Source organism: Arabidopsis thaliana, chromosome 3, assembly GCF_000001735.4.
Source record: "Arabidopsis thaliana chromosome 3, partial sequence".
In the NCBI taxonomy this organism is placed as follows: domain Eukaryota; kingdom Viridiplantae; phylum Streptophyta; class Magnoliopsida; order Brassicales; family Brassicaceae; genus Arabidopsis; species Arabidopsis thaliana.
The window spans coordinates 18,629,961-18,646,811 of record NC_003074.8 but is presented as its reverse complement, the minus strand read 5'-3'; the positions used below and the strand labels follow the sequence as shown (position 1 = coordinate 18,646,811).

At 37.2% G+C, this 16,851-nt stretch overlaps 6 protein-coding genes and 2 pseudogenes across 9 annotated transcripts; 1 reads left to right on the top strand and 7 right to left on the bottom strand.

The window, feature by feature from the left end:
• Positions 1 to 306: 306 nt before the first annotated feature.
• Positions 307 to 888, bottom strand: AT3G50301 (annotated as a pseudogene). Its single transcript has one exon.
• A 413-nt stretch (positions 889 to 1,301) lies between these two features.
• On the bottom strand, positions 1,302 to 2,952 carry AT3G50300 (HXXXD-type acyl-transferase family protein). Its single transcript, NM_114890.3, has one exon. The coding sequence runs from the start codon at positions 2,767 to 2,769 to the stop codon at positions 1,423 to 1,425; it is 1,347 nt and encodes a 448-aa protein (NP_190599.2). The 5' UTR covers positions 2,770 to 2,952; the 3' UTR covers positions 1,302 to 1,422.
• A 1,195-nt stretch (positions 2,953 to 4,147) lies between these two features.
• Positions 4,148 to 5,014, bottom strand: AT3G50295 (annotated as a pseudogene). The gene has a single exon.
• A 541-nt stretch (positions 5,015 to 5,555) lies between these two features.
• On the bottom strand, positions 5,556 to 7,140 carry AT3G50290 (HXXXD-type acyl-transferase family protein). Its single transcript, NM_114889.4, has one exon. It carries the CDS (start codon positions 6,638 to 6,640, stop codon positions 5,819 to 5,821), a length of 822 nt encoding a protein of 273 aa, NP_190598.3. The 5' UTR covers positions 6,641 to 7,140; the 3' UTR covers positions 5,556 to 5,818.
• A 196-nt stretch (positions 7,141 to 7,336) lies between these two features.
• Positions 7,337 to 9,077, bottom strand: AT3G50280 (HXXXD-type acyl-transferase family protein). Of its 2 annotated transcripts, NM_001339464.1 has the most exons (2): positions 8,667 to 9,061; positions 7,399 to 8,581 (listed from the first exon to the last, which is right to left on the bottom strand). In NM_001339464.1, the coding sequence occupies exon 2, from the start codon at positions 8,566 to 8,568 to the stop codon at positions 7,627 to 7,629; it is 942 nt and encodes a 313-aa protein (NP_001325708.1). In that variant the 5' UTR covers positions 8,569 to 8,581; positions 8,667 to 9,061; the 3' UTR covers positions 7,399 to 7,626. The 2 variants fall into 2 exon arrangements, with proteins under 2 accessions (NP_190597.1, NP_001325708.1); NM_114888.2 differs by having other exon boundaries at positions 7,337 to 9,077.
• A 266-nt stretch (positions 9,078 to 9,343) lies between these two features.
• On the bottom strand, positions 9,344 to 11,054 carry AT3G50270 (HXXXD-type acyl-transferase family protein). Its single transcript, NM_114887.3, has one exon. The coding sequence runs from the start codon at positions 10,884 to 10,886 to the stop codon at positions 9,534 to 9,536; it is 1,353 nt and encodes a 450-aa protein (NP_190596.1). The 5' UTR covers positions 10,887 to 11,054; the 3' UTR covers positions 9,344 to 9,533.
• Positions 11,055 to 11,297: 243 nt separating this feature from the next.
• On the bottom strand, positions 11,298 to 12,266 carry CEJ1 (cooperatively regulated by ethylene and jasmonate 1). The gene has a single exon (NM_114886.3). It carries the CDS (start codon positions 12,123 to 12,125, stop codon positions 11,664 to 11,666), a length of 462 nt encoding a protein of 153 aa, NP_190595.1. The 5' UTR covers positions 12,126 to 12,266; the 3' UTR covers positions 11,298 to 11,663.
• Positions 12,267 to 16,333: 4,067 nt separating this feature from the next.
• On the top strand, positions 16,334 to 16,780 carry AT3G50250 (uncharacterized protein; the record flags this gene model as incomplete). Its single annotated transcript, NM_114885.1, has 1 exon — positions 16,334 to 16,780. The coding sequence occupies one exon, from the start codon at positions 16,334 to 16,336 to the stop codon at positions 16,778 to 16,780; it is 447 nt and encodes a 148-aa protein (NP_190594.1).
• Between the last annotated feature and the right edge of the window lie 71 nt (positions 16,781 to 16,851).

Here is a 16,851-nt window from a genome sequence, read left to right as displayed (position 1 = left end):
CCCTTAAAAAGGTTAGATCTTTTGTGTCTTTATCATGATTTCTTTGTATCTGTGTTGAAGGGGAGTCGTTGAAGTCAAGTACTGTGGAGTGAGTTTTGAAATTTGATACAAAATCTAAAGTAGTGAGCTGGTTTTGGGTTCTAGGGCTAGGTCTCAAAGTCTCTTGCTTTATGTAGAATCAAAATTCGTTTTGTGTACTTGCATATTGTTGAAATTCATATATGGTCCCGAATTTGTTTTGGCTGTGATTCGTTTGCATATGACTTTGCTTCATATTGTTGTTGTCTATTCAACATGTTATAATGATTCCGGTCCTAGCGGTGCTATATGCATGTTTTGTTGTGGTTGATTAGGTGATGATACTGTCTCACTGCAGCCAACTATCTTCTTGCAAGTCTGAATGAGGCAGTGCCTGCAGGTGGGACAAGATGAGTGTGAACTGAGCCATTTTTCTATACACCGGACATGGAATCCATGGTGCAACTTGGAAGAAGCTTGACTCGCTCTCCGGATACAAACTCCGAAAGACATATGACACACTCTGTATCTAGGCCATGTAGCTTCAGTTATGCAGTGTAGCTTACTGTTTGGAAACTCTTCAAAGCTTTTTGTTTGACCCTTTGTTGGCCAAGCGGACTGAGAGCTCACTAGCTTCTGATAATAAGAAATTGGAGTACCTTATTGCACATCTTATGATGGAATGCAGTCCAAGTTAGCTAACTAGTGCACATAAGAGGACTAATTGGACCATGACAACATTTGTATCAAACTCATATGACTTGTGTAGGAGTGTGATGTTTCATGAGTATGTGCAAATGGCGGTGATGCCGTGGTAGGTCGTTGATAAGTTGCATGAAGTAGTAGTCTTCTTGAGTAAAAATCTCCATTCACAACTTTTACTATTAATTGTTTCTACTTCACATTCACAATGCAAAAATATTGTTCTTTTCTTTCTCAAAATCCAATTTCTTAAAAGCTATTCAGAATATATCATGACTAGTGTGAATATTAACAATTTTCTTTTCTAAAAATACTTTTTTAAGAAACCCACTTAAGGATTTCATCATTGGGCAATAAAAATTACAAAAACTCTACAAAAACTCTAAACTACAAAACTATCAAAATTAACTAATAAACAATTTAAAGGATTCCTTCTTAAAAACCAATAAATGTGGATGCTCTAAAGACATTTCCAGAAACACATGTCTACATTTGGCACTCCTTGATTGGTTGATGTTTTTTCAATAACTAAACGATTAATTAAATGATGAAACTGTATTAAAAACTAATATTTTTATTGGCTAGACTCTGAAGTGCATGTGTCATCGATGGTGGTGCTCTTAGTGCACAGAATAGACACTTAATTAAGATAGAAAATCTTAACTATGATATTTAACATCATCCAAGAAGTTTACTACACATTCATGTAATTACATTCTCCAAAGATTCAACATCATCAAATAAGTTCAGTAACACATCAGACCATAACGATAAGGTCAATATCGCATGGACATCGATACTTCCTTCTTCGATCCCTCGAAAAACTACAAGCTTGCCACCAATGCCATTAGCCGGTCCAGCTCGAACAGCCATCGGTTTACCTAAACCGAAATCATTATCGTACACTTGGAACCAAGGAGAGTTACTGACCATAAAACCATGATCACCCATTCTACTTCTAACATCAATTCTTGGGATCTTACCATTTCTAACCCAATTCTCAGAAAAAGTTCTAAAGTTTTCATTCGTGTGCAACCTCACAGTTTTATTTATTTGCAAAGCAGCCCATCCCAGTCCACGATCGAGCAAATCCCCCACTGTGGCTGTAGTTAACCCAAGATTGGCTACATTACCAAAACAGTCTTTATCAAGCGGAGGGTTTAGCCTCTGCCTAAAATCTGCTGCTACTCCGCAGCGACTCTCTTCTTCTTGGTTTAGACCACTGTGTCTAACTATTGATCGCCATAGATGAGCCAAAACTGCTTGAAGAGATGATATTTTTATGTCGCTTGAGCCTATTTCGTCGTTAGCTTTAGCTTTGAGATCTGAAAGTTTCTCTTTTGTGAAGTGAAAAACTCTCTCCTTAGTTGAAACTTCACGATTTCTTGCCCTCTCTGTCTCTATCTCTGAAGCCGGAATATGAATAGGGAAATCAATGTTGTCGAGGAACCATCCTCTGAGGACTAGAGGCTGATGAATCTCCCACTGACCATTCAAGCAAAGCTTTGACCAAACGTGGATAAAGTTCCACATAGAAGAACCATCAGCCACCAAGTGGTTGTAACCGAAACTAATGACGATTCCATCTTTTATCTCGGTGACTTGTAAAGCAAGTAAGGGCTCTGAGAGCCCGTCGATGCTTCTAACACCGTTCATGGGAAAGAAAAGCCTGAAAAAGTCAGGAACAGAGCCATGAGGTTGAAGGATATCGCTTACCGAGACAGATTCGGCTATAGCATGGACAAATTTGACACCACGGCCGTCGTCACAGTCGATGTAAAACGACACCGTATTGTCTTCATGGTTGTTGACTTTGACAAGACGACCAGCTAAGGGGAAGTAGATCTCTAGAGACGTAGAGAGAGAGGACTTTAACCGAGAGATGAACCGGGTTTCCGGGTAGGGTTTGGGGAAGAGGAGACTTCTTTGAGGGTAATTAAGATAGAGAAGGCTAAGATCGGATGGAGTGAGATGGATCTTTTCCCGACCCGAATGCCTGGCGTTTCCGGGTTGAACAATGCTCGAAGAAATCACGGTCACATCGTCCATTTTTTCGTCAAGACAAGATCACAAGAATACTGAAAAGCTTTGTAATGCCAAAATAGATCATTGGTTACAAATTTATAACCAATGGGGATTGATCATTGGTTACAAAGCTTTCGGGTTAGTTAAGACGTCTTGAAGTAGTTAATGGGGATTGTTTAAAAACCAATTATGTTGTGGGAGTAGGTTTGGATATTATATGTATAGGTTAGTGTGCATTTGACGAATTGATGATACTCTTGTCGCTTAGTTTGATACGGTATCAAAATATTATATTAACTAGTGATTTTGCATCCACATATTCAACATCAACTAGTGATTTACAACAAGTATATCAGACAATAGGGTCAAGGAGATCTCATGACAGACAAAATCACTACGTATACAGTATACTAACCATTTTTAATTTCAAAACACCAAAGTTTGGGAATTTACATTTCTATCCCAATTATGTCCTAGACTTCTATAGTATGTAATTATTCACCTTATTCTATGGGAGTGAGTTTGGATATTAGGTTTAGCGAGGCTATTGTATTCAAAGGATCATTAAATTTCTCCAATGTGTCTTCGAGATGTAATGGTATTATCCACTTCGCTGTCGATGTAATGGTATTATCCACTTCGCTGTAGATGTTCTTGAAGATAATCGATGAGCCAGATTGAGTGGTTGTGGACCACGTTGTTTCTTTGTTTTCAAATGTGAAAAACTGAAGCTTGAACAGCAATTTTCCTAATGATTGATGGAGCAATTGGAGAGCTTCATCGAATCCAGGACAGAAGTTCAGGCCAACAGCAGAGCAGTTGCTGGTTGAGGCTTAATCTTGAGAATACCAATCACCATTTAGAGAGAAGTAATCACAACAAATCAGCAAGTGATCCCTTTGTTTCAATTTGTGCAGAGCATAAGGCAAATTCTGATGATGATACAATCTGTTTAGGTGGTAGGGACTACTCCTGTAAATCCTATAGAAGCAGACTAGTCTTTTTCCTCCTCTCTCGGCCTCAAAAGCTTCCCATGTTTTTGAAGAAGAGAAGCCTTTACAATCAACATCATCCACTACCCAACTGTAATTATAGCAATTATCCATAGATATGAGTCCTATGACATATTCAACCATAAGTTAAGCATTAAACAATCATATGAATTTTCAAACTCGTATACAAACATTTTCTACTAAAAACATTTCGCCTTATATATTTTAAAATTCATTTATGTGGCGAAGTTGAGTTAGGCTGGTCTAACAATTAGCGCAAACGTGTGTAGTTGTAGCAAACGAAAACATAATCGCCCAAAATTAAAAAATGTATATCTCTAATCAATTGATATTCGTTTTGGTATTTGTTTATATACCTGATCTTCACTATAATTATCATCATCTTGTTCAAACATCACCAACGTATCCTCCTCCTCTCATTGCCTCTACCATTTTCTTACTCAATCGGTCTTCATCCATAATAGCATCTTGTGGCTCACGCTTCCCCAACAATCTCAAAACATCAACTGTACTCTCAATGTCTCTCTGGCCCTCCACATATTGAACACATGCGTACGCAGACAATGCAAGATTTTTCTTGGGGTCCCATCCGTTACGCCTCACCTCCATTGCCGTCTTCTTCTTCTCCTCCTCTTCCTTATGTTCTTCGAACATATAATTCACCATCAACTCGGTGCCTTGTATTACAAGTTTTCTGCAGTAAACAAAACCCAGAATATCGTTTAGCTTGACTTTGGAAAGATGATGCTCTCCGGTATCCCACTCTTCAAGAAGTTCGTGAGCCCCTTCGATATCATCTTTCAACCACAACGCCAGAATCATGCAACTATATTCATTGATGTCCTTAGACACTTTCATGTCCTTAGCTAAGTTCCACAAACGGCGTAAGGTCTTCCTTTTCTCCGAAACGCTTATACATTTCCCTGAGAATCCGAAAGACTCTAAATGGTCCGAGGATATTGTAATACTCATTAGTAACCAGTAACGGCTCTGACTTACGCAGCATATCTAAAGCAAATCCCTTTGGTCTTTTCTCCTCTAACTTGTTCAAATACTTTTCAATTCCATTTAGGTCAAATACATATATGTAAGAAGCTAACATCTTGTGAATCGGTACTCCTTCGGATTCCATCTTTTCACCGTCCTTCTCGCGCTGATAAATGCTTCTTAGTTCTGTCCGGGGCCGCATAAATTTCCGTAGTTTTTCTATCCTTCTTTTGCGCTCCTGCTCCCGGAGCAAATCTTCCTCACTCTTGCTCTCCAAACGGCAAAGAAACAGTTTTGGGGAAGCGCAATATGGAAAACCTACAAGGAAAAATCCTCAACAAGCTACCGACTTGTGATCGTCGAAGAAGATGATTCATGCTCAACTCAAAAGACAATCACATAAACAAACCTTATATGATTTCCTAATTAACACATCAGTTTTTTCTCAAACAACCTTGCAAATACATCCATAATCCATCAAAACTCAATGATATTACAGTAGGCTAATATAAAACGAGGGTGATGTTTTAGCCGTCAATATTGAAATGTTTGAAAAGAAATGGAAACGTAAATATAAAGAATAAGAAGTTTTACCTTTTATAACACATAAATTAGAGGAGACTCTTTTTTTTGTTAAGAAACAAAAAAAAATTGGAAAACTTTCGTTGGATTTGGGAAATAAAATTAATTTTCCTCAACCCACTCTGAAATATTGTCGATTAGGGTAACCAAAAATGGAAAGAAAAAAAGAAAGTTAAGGAAAATAGAATTAAGATAAAAATTTCAGAATCCATAAGATTATGCAAAGCTCCAAAATCAATATTATTTTTCTAGGCCTAATAAATCACAACTTACAAGCAGTAGCATCTAAGCTTGGTTTTAGCCAAATACTGTACATGTTTTATTTCTCAGCCAAACAATCATGTAACAGTTACATATTCTCCATAAATTCAACATCAGCCAATAACTTCACAAGTACATCACACCATAAGGTTGCATGAACATCAATACTTCCTTCTTCAATCCCTTGGAAAAGCACAAGCTTACCACTTATACTGTTCCCCGGTCCACCTCTAGCTGCAATCGGTTCCCCAACCAAAATCATTCCCATACACATCAAACCAAGGAGAGCTTGAGACAACCACAGAATCACAAACCATTCTACTTCCATCACCTGTTTTTGAGATCTTTACATTGTTAACCCAATTCTCAGCAAAAGTTTTATACTTCTCATCAGTTTGAGACCTCACCATTTTACTTATTTGCAAAGCAGCCCAACCAATCTCATGATCCAAAAGTTCCCCAACCGTGACAGTAGCTACCCCGAGATTGTTCACGTTCCCAAAACACTCTTTGTCAAGCGGAGGGTTTAGCCTCTGCCTCAAATCCACAGCCACTTTGCAATGCGTTTCTTCTTCTCGTTTCATACCACTGTGTCTGATAATTGACCTCCATAAATGTGCGGAAAGCGCTTGTAAAGACGAGATGATTAGGTCACTTGAGCCGGTTTCACCGTTGGCTTTAGTTTTGAGCTCTGAAATATTCTTCTTTGTGAAGTGAAAAACTCTCTCTTTCGAAGTGGGCATCTGAGAAATCTCATCACTTGTCGGGGCATCCGCCTCAGAAGCCGGAATATGGATCCGGTAATCGATCTTGTCGAGGAACCATCCTCTGAGAACAAGAGGCTTGAGATTCTTCTGATGATCGTATTCATTTGAGCAAATCTTGGACCAAGTATTGAAGAAATTCCAAATCGAAGCTCCATCGGCAACCATGTGATTGTAACCAAAACTGATGAAGACACCATCCTTCAACTCGGTGACTTGCAAAGCAAGCAAGGGCTCCGAGAGACCGTAGATACTTTTAACGTCTATAGATGGGAAGAAATGACTCATGAAATCAGGAACAGAGCCGTGAGGTTGAAGGATATCACTCACCGATAAAGATTTGGATTCTGCGTAGACAAACTTGGCACCTAATTGTCGTCCTCGCAATCAATGTAAAACGACACCGTGTCGTTTTCAAGATTCTCCACTTTCACAAGACGACCAGCAAAGGGGAAGTAGATCTCTAGAGCAGTCGAAAGAGATGTCTTTAACCGAGAGATGAAACGGGTTTCAGGCTCGGGTTTGCGGAAGAGAAGACCTCTTTGAGGATAATCAACATAGAGAAGGTTAAGATCAAATGGAGTGAGATGGATCTTTGTCCGACCCGATTGGTTTGTGCTTCGGGGTTGAACAATGCTTGAAGAAATTACGGTCACATCTGCCATTTTTTCTTCTCTCTAGTGGGAATTCTGAATCACATCTGCCATATATAAAACCTATGTGAGCCAGACAAAAACAATAGTCATTTTCTCTTTTCTATTTTCCTTACAATGAAGATTCCAATTTTTCTAATCGAGGCACCTTACTCACATATTCTAATGTGCTTTGGCCTTTGTATACTCACCAATGAGTGATGATTTTCCTTTTCTTTTTCTCTTTTAACATGTGCGTGTTACATTTATAAATTGTATCTACATAAATGTGGATAAACCAATCTTACGTAATTTAAAATTAGGTAAATTAAGACAAAGATAATCTTACGCACCGCCCCATAACAAACTTTAAAATTAAGCACTAGTTTACGTAAAAAAACTACTAGCTGACAAGTGACAACAAAGTAAATAACAAACATAAAATTCAATAATTGTCTTTGTCTTCTTTTTTCCACTAAACAAGCATGTGTATGGTCCGTCGTTTGTAAACACAGAACTGTTAGCAACATTAATAAATTCAATAATTGAAGGATATCATAACCTAGCAGACAATAACAAAAGCACTAATTCAATAACTCAACAAAAACACTAATTTAATAACTCAACCAATCAAATCATACACTAGCCACACTTCTCCAGAAATTCCACGTCAGCCAGTAGTTTCACAAGTACGTCGGGCAATAGAAACGCATGAACATCAATACAGCCTTCTTCAATCCCACGAAAAAACACGAGTTTGCCACTAATACTGTTACTCGGTCCAGCTCGAACCGCTATCGGTTTGCCCCAACCGAAATCGTTATCGTACACTTCAAACCGAGGAGAGCTTGACACAATTACAGAGTCCCTAGTCATTTTACTTCCAAGACCTGATTTTTGAATCTTCATATTTCTAACCCAATTCTCAGCATAAATTCTATAGTCTTCATTCGTCAAAGATCTCAACATATTATTTATTTGCAAAAAAGCCCACCCTAGACCCTGATCATGCAACTCCCCCACTGTGGTTGTAACTACCGAGTTATAGATCACATGACCAAAACACTCTTTGTCAAGCGGAGGGTTTAGTCTCTGCCTTAGATCCACTGCTACAAAGCAACGCGTCTTTTCTTCTTGGTTTAGACCACTGTGTCTAATGATTGATCGCCACATGTGAGCCGAGACCGCTTGTAAGGACGAGACTTTATGGTCACGCAAGCCAATTTCTCCGTTGACTTTAGCTTTGAGATCTGAGATATTCCTCTTTGTGAAGTGAAAAACTCTCTCTTTGAATGTCGGAGAAAGCTCACGGCTTGGTGGTGACGTCTCTGTGTCTGAAACCGGAATATGTATCGGGAAATCCATCCCGTCCACGAACAATCCTTTGAGAGCAAGAGGTTGAAGATTCTCCCGTTGACCATTAGAGCAAATCTTTGACCAAGTCCTGAAGAAATTCCAGATGGAAGCACCGTCTGCGACCATGTGATTGTAACCAAAACCGATGAAAACTCCATCTCTCATCTCGGTAACTTGTAAAGCAAGCAAGGGCTCCGAGAGGCCGTCGATGCTTTTGACACCGTTCATGGGATAGAAAATCCTGAAAAAGTCAGGAACAGAGCCATCAGGTCGAAGAAGATCGCTTACCGAAACAGAATCGGATACGGCATGGATGAATTTAGCACCAGAGCCGTCACAATTGATGTAAAACGACACCGTTTCGTCTTCATGATTTTCAACTTTGTTAAGACGACCAGCGAAGGGGAAGTAAATATCTAGAGCAGAAGAAAGAGAGGTTCTTAATCGAGAGATGAAATGGGTTTCCGGGTCGGGTTTGGGGAAGAGAAGACCTCTTTGAGTATAATCAACATAGAGAAGATTAAGATCAAATGGAGTTAGATGGATCTTTTCACGACCTTCTTGGTTTATGATTTGAGGTCGAACAATGCTTGAGGAAATAAAAGTTACGTCGGCCATTTTTGTTCTGTATTTTAAAGCCAAAGCTCAAGACTGTTATATAAGATAAGGAAGTTGAAAACAATATTAATGTAATGTGACACCATCTCTGTGTACCATCATTTAACATAGACCATATATTTACCATCATTATAAGATAAGGAAATTTTTCTACAGCCAACAACTTACAAGATTCTATTTATTTTAAAGAATTGTGTACGACGACTTAAAGACCGTTCAAAAATTGTTTGTTGTCGTTGTCCTTTTTGCGTATTGTAACATAAAAAACGTGTTTAAAAATGGCAATTATTGAAAGGCAGCAAATAAGTGCTCTGACCAGACATGACATGATAATGGCCCATTTTATGTTTCTGATTTGAAGTGCCCAATGAGTGAATGAGGTATTTTCTTTTGGTCGCTGAACTCAAAGATGTGTCTCTCCTAAAGCTTACTTATCACAGTTTTGTTTTGTTTCAGCTCTATACACTTTATTTGTGCTTGGGGATCAATAGAATACATTTCAAAGAGAAAATAGACAGTCACTCGAAGCCAAAGACAATGTCCTTGTTATCATTTTTATTTCCCAACTGAAACAATCATGCAATAGTTACATGCTCTAAAAATTCCAAATCAGCTAGTAGTTTCACTATTACATCACCCCATAGGATTGCTTGAACATCAATACTTCCTTCACTGATTCCCTGAAAAACTGAAAGCTTGCCATTGATACTATTGGATGGTCCAGCTCGAATTGCAATAGGTTTGCCCCAACCGAAATCTTTGTTGTACACCTCGAACCGCGGAGAGCTTGCGATAACTATAGTATTACCTACTTTACTGCCAATGCCTGAATTTAGGTTCTTAATATTTCTAACCCAATCTTCTGCAAAACTTTTACAAGTTTCATTCGTTTGCGAGCTAACTAATTTTCTTATTTGCAAAGCAGCCTCACCCAAACCACGATCCAAGAGCTCTTCCACGGTGGTTATGGCTGATGAAAGATAGACCATATTCCCAAAACAATCTTTCTCAAGCGGTGGATTTACTCTTTGCCTCAAGTCCACCACTAGTCTGCAATGTGTCTTTTGTTCTCGGCTCACACCACTGTGTCTGATGATTGATCGCCACATATGTGCCGAAACCGCTTGAAGAGATGAAACTTCTAGGTCACTACTGGAGGCAATCTCGCTGTTGGCTTTAGCTTTGAGATCTGAAATATTCTTCTTTGTGAAGTGAAAAATCCATTCTTTCGTAATGGGCACGGAAGAAGGTTCACGGCTTGGTGGTGACCTCTCTGCCTCTGAAACTGGAACATGGATTGGGTAATCGATCCCCTCAAGGAACCACCCTTTGAGAACAAGAGGCTTGTAATTGAAACATGAACCTGTTGAGCAAATCTTGGACCAAGTATCGAAAAAACTCCACATGGAAACACCGTCTGCCACCATGTGGTTGTAACAGAAACTGATGAAAACTCCGTCCTTCATCTCGGTAACTTGTATAACAAGCAAGGGCAACGAGACACCATCACAGCTCTTGAAATCGTCGGCGGGAAAGAAGTACTTCAAGAAATCAGGAACAGAACCATCAGGCTGAAGAATATCACTCACGGAGACAGATTTTGCTTCGGTGTGGAGAAATCTAGCGCCAGAGCCATCACAGTCTATGAAAAATGACACCGTATCGTCTTCAAGATTCTCTGTTTTGACGAGACGACCCGCGAAAGGGAAGTAGATCTCCAAGGCGAGTGAGAGAGAGTCTTTTAGTCGAGAGATGATGAGATGGAAATCTGAGTCGGGTTTGGAGAAGAGAAGACCTCTTTGAGGATAATCGAATTGAAGAAGACTTAGATCAAATGGAGTAAGATGGATCTTAGTTCGACCAGATTGGCTGCTGTTTACTGGCCGAACAATGCTCGAGGAGACTAAAACTACCCCTCCTCCTGCCATTTTTGGTGTTCCAAGTGAAGTTGTGAAGGAAAAACGACCAATCTAAAATAGTAGTGCCCACTGCCCACCACATGCCAAAAAGCAGAAGGAAAATCCTATCCAATTATGTCCGTAAGGATTTAAATATTTTGTCTTCATTCTTTCATTGTCAATCTATCACTTTACGACATATATTTCGTAATATCGTAATGATAAAAAAAAACTTAGCTTCTAAATACATTAAAATTTACTATGAATATATATGTACAAAAACTCACGATCAAAATTACTATGAATTCATCGGAGAGGCTTCTCGTTAAAATAACTAGGACTAAGGAACAAGATTTCAAAAATCTTTAAAGAAAAAAATATCAAACTAAAACTACCTCTCCTCCTGCCATTTTTGGTGTTCTCATGTGAAGTCACCTTTGATCCACTTCACTTGGGACCCGAACGAACCTCTTCCGTTACATATATATGACAATTGAACTTACTCAAGACTTCGTAACAAGATATTAACCTTTAACTAGCTTGGTGTTATTATGATCGAAATATTAAAAACTCGTTACATTAATAGTCTAATATTCTGGTGTTCACCAAACAAATGATAGATATTAATAAGAAAATACTAAATTAAGAATAATGTACAGTATGTTTGACTTGTGGGATTAAATTTTAATACAATGACGAAACAGAGGAATCTTTCCGTAACCACGTAGTCATATAACACAAGCCCAAGCATTCCGCGTACGATAGCTACAGCCACCATTGTAAGATATTTTATTATTATTTTTCAGTCTATTTTCCCACCAAATCATCATCGAGATTTTCCGGGTCAGGTAACTTGTTCAAGTCAACAAGCTCTAATAACCCGCCGCCAAAGTCACGCTTTTGACTAAAAACGCGGCGGCGTTTGTTGTTCTGCACCACCGTCGCCCCTATCGCATCTACTTGAGCTCCCACCTCCGTCGCCTTTTTCCTGATCGTTGCCGCTGACATATCCTCGGCGGAGGTACACGGCAGAAGCTCCGGGAAGTTGAGCGTAGCAGTTGGTCCTCTGAGGTAAAAGACAGCCGTGTCGTATGCACGCGCCGCCGCTTCGGGAGTAGAGTAAGAGCCGAGCCAAAGTCTTGAACGCTTGTTGGGTTCTCGAATCTCCGCAACCCATTTCCCCCATTTTCTCATTCTGATCCCTTTGAATGGTCTTTCTCTCTTCATTTTGACTGCCACGTCAGCTTTTACTGCTACTCCGGCGTCCATGGCGGCTCGGAAGTTGAGTCTCTTACTTTCCGAGAGGAGGACTTTAGAATTGTGTTTGGGGAAATTATCTGGTTTCTTGATCAAGGGACTCTCTTATATATGTGAAGAGAGAAAGAGACCGAGGTTGCAGTTGTAGGTAGAGGAGAAAATTCCAAAAGTCCATGCCGACTTCGAATTATAGTTGGAAACTTGAAATTTTTGCAGCCATTTTGTGAAATAAATCATATAGTTAGGACTTATTTACAATAACTATCACTGGATTTTAATGTTTGTTTTTGATAATTAGAAAAAAAATCTTCGAATTAAATATTTGACATTTAACAATCTTCCTTAAATCTCTCCACATTAACTACACGATTAGTTACTAAAATAAAACTTCCAAAATATTTAATATCATTTATTTACTACAAAATTATCATTTTTGATATATTTTTCTCCATGACTATAACAATTCAATTATAATCATCAAACCGCAGAGATATTTGATAACATTTAATTATTACAAAATTACAAAATATTTAAACAATAATTCATAAACATATCATAAATAAGATTAACATTAATAAAATAAATGATTTTTTTATGGGACGGGTTGGCGGGACGGGTTTGGCAGGACGTTACTTAATAACAATTGTAAACTATAAAATAAAAATATTTATAGATAGATACAATTTGCAAACTTTTATGTATACTAACTTTTAAAAATAAATTGTTCTCGCGGTGTACCGCGGATTAAAATTTAGTTATTATTAAAAACGTGAAACTATATATAAAAAAAACATGAAACTATATAGACTATAGTATAAAACTAAAATTGGGTTAAAGATATAGAGGATGAGAAAATTACGTTTGTGATAAGCTAGAGAAAAGTCGCGGAGTGGAGATACCATACTCGTCCTTTTTTAGAACAATATAATTGAATATAGGATCCAATATTTTCAAGTATTTATAAATACATATATAGATAGATTTTTTTTTGGATTCATTAATGGTATCTCTCATTGTTTTTTATAATTAAAATAATAATAAAAAATAGAAAAGGAAGGAAAAAGAGAACGTTTCTCTGCCTAAAACCTCTGAGATATTCTGACAAACATATTTTGACATAATCTAATTAGTTAATTTAAATTTATTTGAATAATAAAATGATAATAAAAATAATATAGTTTATTCACCCGATATTTTTTTCAGATATTTACCAATGAAGAGCAAATCAAAATATAACAAGATAACGTATATGACTTTGTATAATGATGGAATAATCATCGTATTATTGAGAGTTTGATTTTGTTTGTTTGTGAGTAAACGATAACATCATAAAAGTTATGTTTTTATTTAAACTATAACCAAAAAACATGGAATGGTCGATTTTTACGTATAATATGTTTATTCGATAGATGTGTATAACGTATTACATGACATATATGCCTACGTATACGCGTCTATATATATAAACAAGGAGATTGATGAGGATTGAGGACATATAATGGGACTCATGGTCGGTATGTAGTCGGTGGCTGGATACCGTTACTAATTGACTTTTACGTGTTTACGTAAATGATGATACGTATTCCCATATTGCCCAACTTGTCCCTCTCTACTATTCACGTAAACCTTTTGTCCATCTTTGGAAGCTTCTCTACAAAGATAATATCAAGGGTAGTTTCGGTATTGCCTTTTATTGTTGTGGATTCCATTCCGGGACTTGTGTGTTACGTTCGGATTATTATACACGAGGGCGGCTCATTTCCATTATGTTATAATAATTACAAAGGATTGACCAATGGTTGTGTTTTTGTCGTGTTAACAATAGTAGTAGTACTACTTGTTTGGTTAACGTTTACAGGAAAAGATGCTCATGCTCTGTTTTGTCGCCGTTTTTTATTTTGACGGTGGATGACTAGATGAATAGAAAAACTCAAAAACCAGAAACCTAACCGAACAATTTAACGTTATTTGTGTACAAGAAAAAATTACTCTTTTTGTTTTGTTGCACTCTCAAATTTTGACCGTAAATTGCATAGATTTAGAGGGAGACAAATTGAAAAGTAGAGGCTGGAGAAAGATTAAAAATTGTTTATATCTAACTCTGTTGATTTGCTTTATTCTATATACAATATGATTTTTTTTTCCGATATGGGAGGCCGTCTCGTTTGCCCTTTGTTAAAGATTTGGGTCTTCGTTTGTTTATACTGGGCCTTTATGCTGGGCTTTTCAAAATTTCAGGGTTGTTTTTGATTTTTTTTGTTTTTTTTTAATTTTTTTAAAATCAGAGAAATTTGATTTTCTATATTTTCTATTTAATTTAACGGAGGAATTTTATTTCTTTAACCTCAAGGAACTTCCAATTAAAATAAAATTTCAATTCTACTTTTTTTTAAATGGATATTCTTCGGCTAAAATTCACCTATGGTAGCCTTGGTAGTTAAAAGTTTAACTTAGGGCATCTCCAACTCATCTTTTTTTTAATCTTTATAATCTATTTTTCATCTATTTCACTCTAACCCATCTCTATTTTTATTTCTAAAATAGAGATCAGATCTCTATTTTTTCTTCTATATTTACAAGAATAAATAAAAACAACCATTGGAAATGGTTTTAGCGAGGGGATAAATAAAAGGGAAATTTACTAGAGTAACCCATATTTTATACATAATGACCCAAAAGGAATGCTAAAAATATGAGTTATTTGAGTAATAATTATACCTAAATTATCCTTGTTTTCCTTTACAGAGAAAAACAATATTACAGAAATGCCATTACTATTTAATTCCAGCAAGGCAATAAAACCACATTTATTTACGAAAATGCCATCGTCGTTTTTGGTAAATCTGTGGCTCTTGTTGCGACGGATTTGTTATCGATCACAGATTTGTTGGTCAACCACAGATTTTTTACAACAGACTTGTTTTGTACCACAGACTTTACTGTGTTATGTTACGCCAGATTTTTTTTTTTCGCAGATTTTTTAACCGTGACTGATTTGTTTCATATAGTCTCCACAGATTTTATTTAAATTTCAAAAGTAAGAATGTTGAAACCAAATCTGTCACTGATTTGTTTTCCGGACCACAGATTTTTCTTTATGGTGGCAACAGATTTTCTATTTGCACCCAAAAATCTGTTGTGTTATAACAGATTTGTTAACCTCGAAAAATGTTATATAGGCATGACAAAGTTGTTTTGTGTAATCACAGATTTAATTAACTTGTTAACAAATTTGGTGTTTTACAACAGATTTTTGTTAAAAAATAAAATTACTACACAGTCACATAGTGATAACAGATTTGTTTTTAGTGATGACAGTTTTGTTTTTCAGTGTCAAAGCATAACAGATTTACTCATGTCAATGTTATGGCCGATTTGTTTATGACTAGAATAACTTTTTTAGTAATAACAGACTTTTTTTGACAGATTTATTTTTAAAATTTCGAAATTTTTTGTTATATGAGATTTATTAGCTAGCCCTCAATTAAATTATTTCCGGTCTGATTGTATGTTAAATCCGGTTTGACTAGATTTTTTTTTTTTTTTGAAAAAGAAATTTTCATAACGTCACGACAGACTTTTATTAATGTCGGCAGATTTTTACATAATATTGTCATATTTGAATTTTAATGAATTTTATTAGTCATGATAAATTCTCCAAGGGTTTTCATAACCGTTTTTTTTCTTCTTCTATTCCTACCATCAAATCAATTATTTGTGAATTGATACATGTCAAAATATTATTGGTAAGCTAAAACAAGTCAATTTATAATATGCAATATCAAAATTAAATTGTTTTTCTTTAATATTTTTAAAATCAAAAACGAAATATGTGAAGAAGATTCTTCTTTATCTAAATTTTGTTCAAAATTATTATTTTAAAAAAAGTTTGTTCTCAAGTTAACTGGATTTTCGTTTTTGTTTTAATTATGTAATATAGGTTTTGGTTTTCTTTTTTATCCACGATTTCTTTTTTGATTTTATAATGGGTGATTTGCATGAATAATACTTTTTGAGAGAAAAATTAAGAATATAGCACTATATATGTAATTATTAAGTAAGTAACTTAAGGGGTAGGTAAAATGATCTAAGGTGGTGGTGGTGGTGGTTCCAGCGAAGATGGCGGTGGTGGTTCCGGCGACGGCGGCGATGGTGATTCCGACGACGGCGGCGGTAGTGATTCCGGCGGTGGTGATTCCGGTAGAGGTGGTTGTCCGGCGATGGTGGTTATGGTGGTAGTTCCGGCGGCGGCGGTTATCCGGCGACGGCGACGGTGGTTGTCCAGCGATGGTGACAGTGGTTGTCCGGCGACGGTGGTTGTCCGGCGACGGCGGCGGTGGTTGTCCGGCGATGGTGACGGTGGTTGTCCGGCGGTGGCGGCGGCGGTTTTCCGGCAACGGCGGTGGTTGCCGGCGATGGTCGTTATGGTGGTGATTCCGGCGGCGTCGGTTTTCCGGCGACGGTGGTTGTGGTTGTCCGGCGGCGGAGGTGGTTGTCCGGCGGTGGAGGTGGTTGGCCGGCGGCGGAGGTGGTTGGCCGGCGGCGGTGGTTATCCGGCAGCGGTGGTTGTAGTGGTGGTTAGTGGTGTTAGTGGTGGGGATAAAATTGTAATAATATATATTACATATGTTATATTGTTAGGTTGTTTTTATTGGTTAGTTTGTTAATTTATAAATGCTTTTAAGTTATATCTGCAAATTTTCCTTTTATAATTCTGTTGAAAAATAATTTGGTTTTG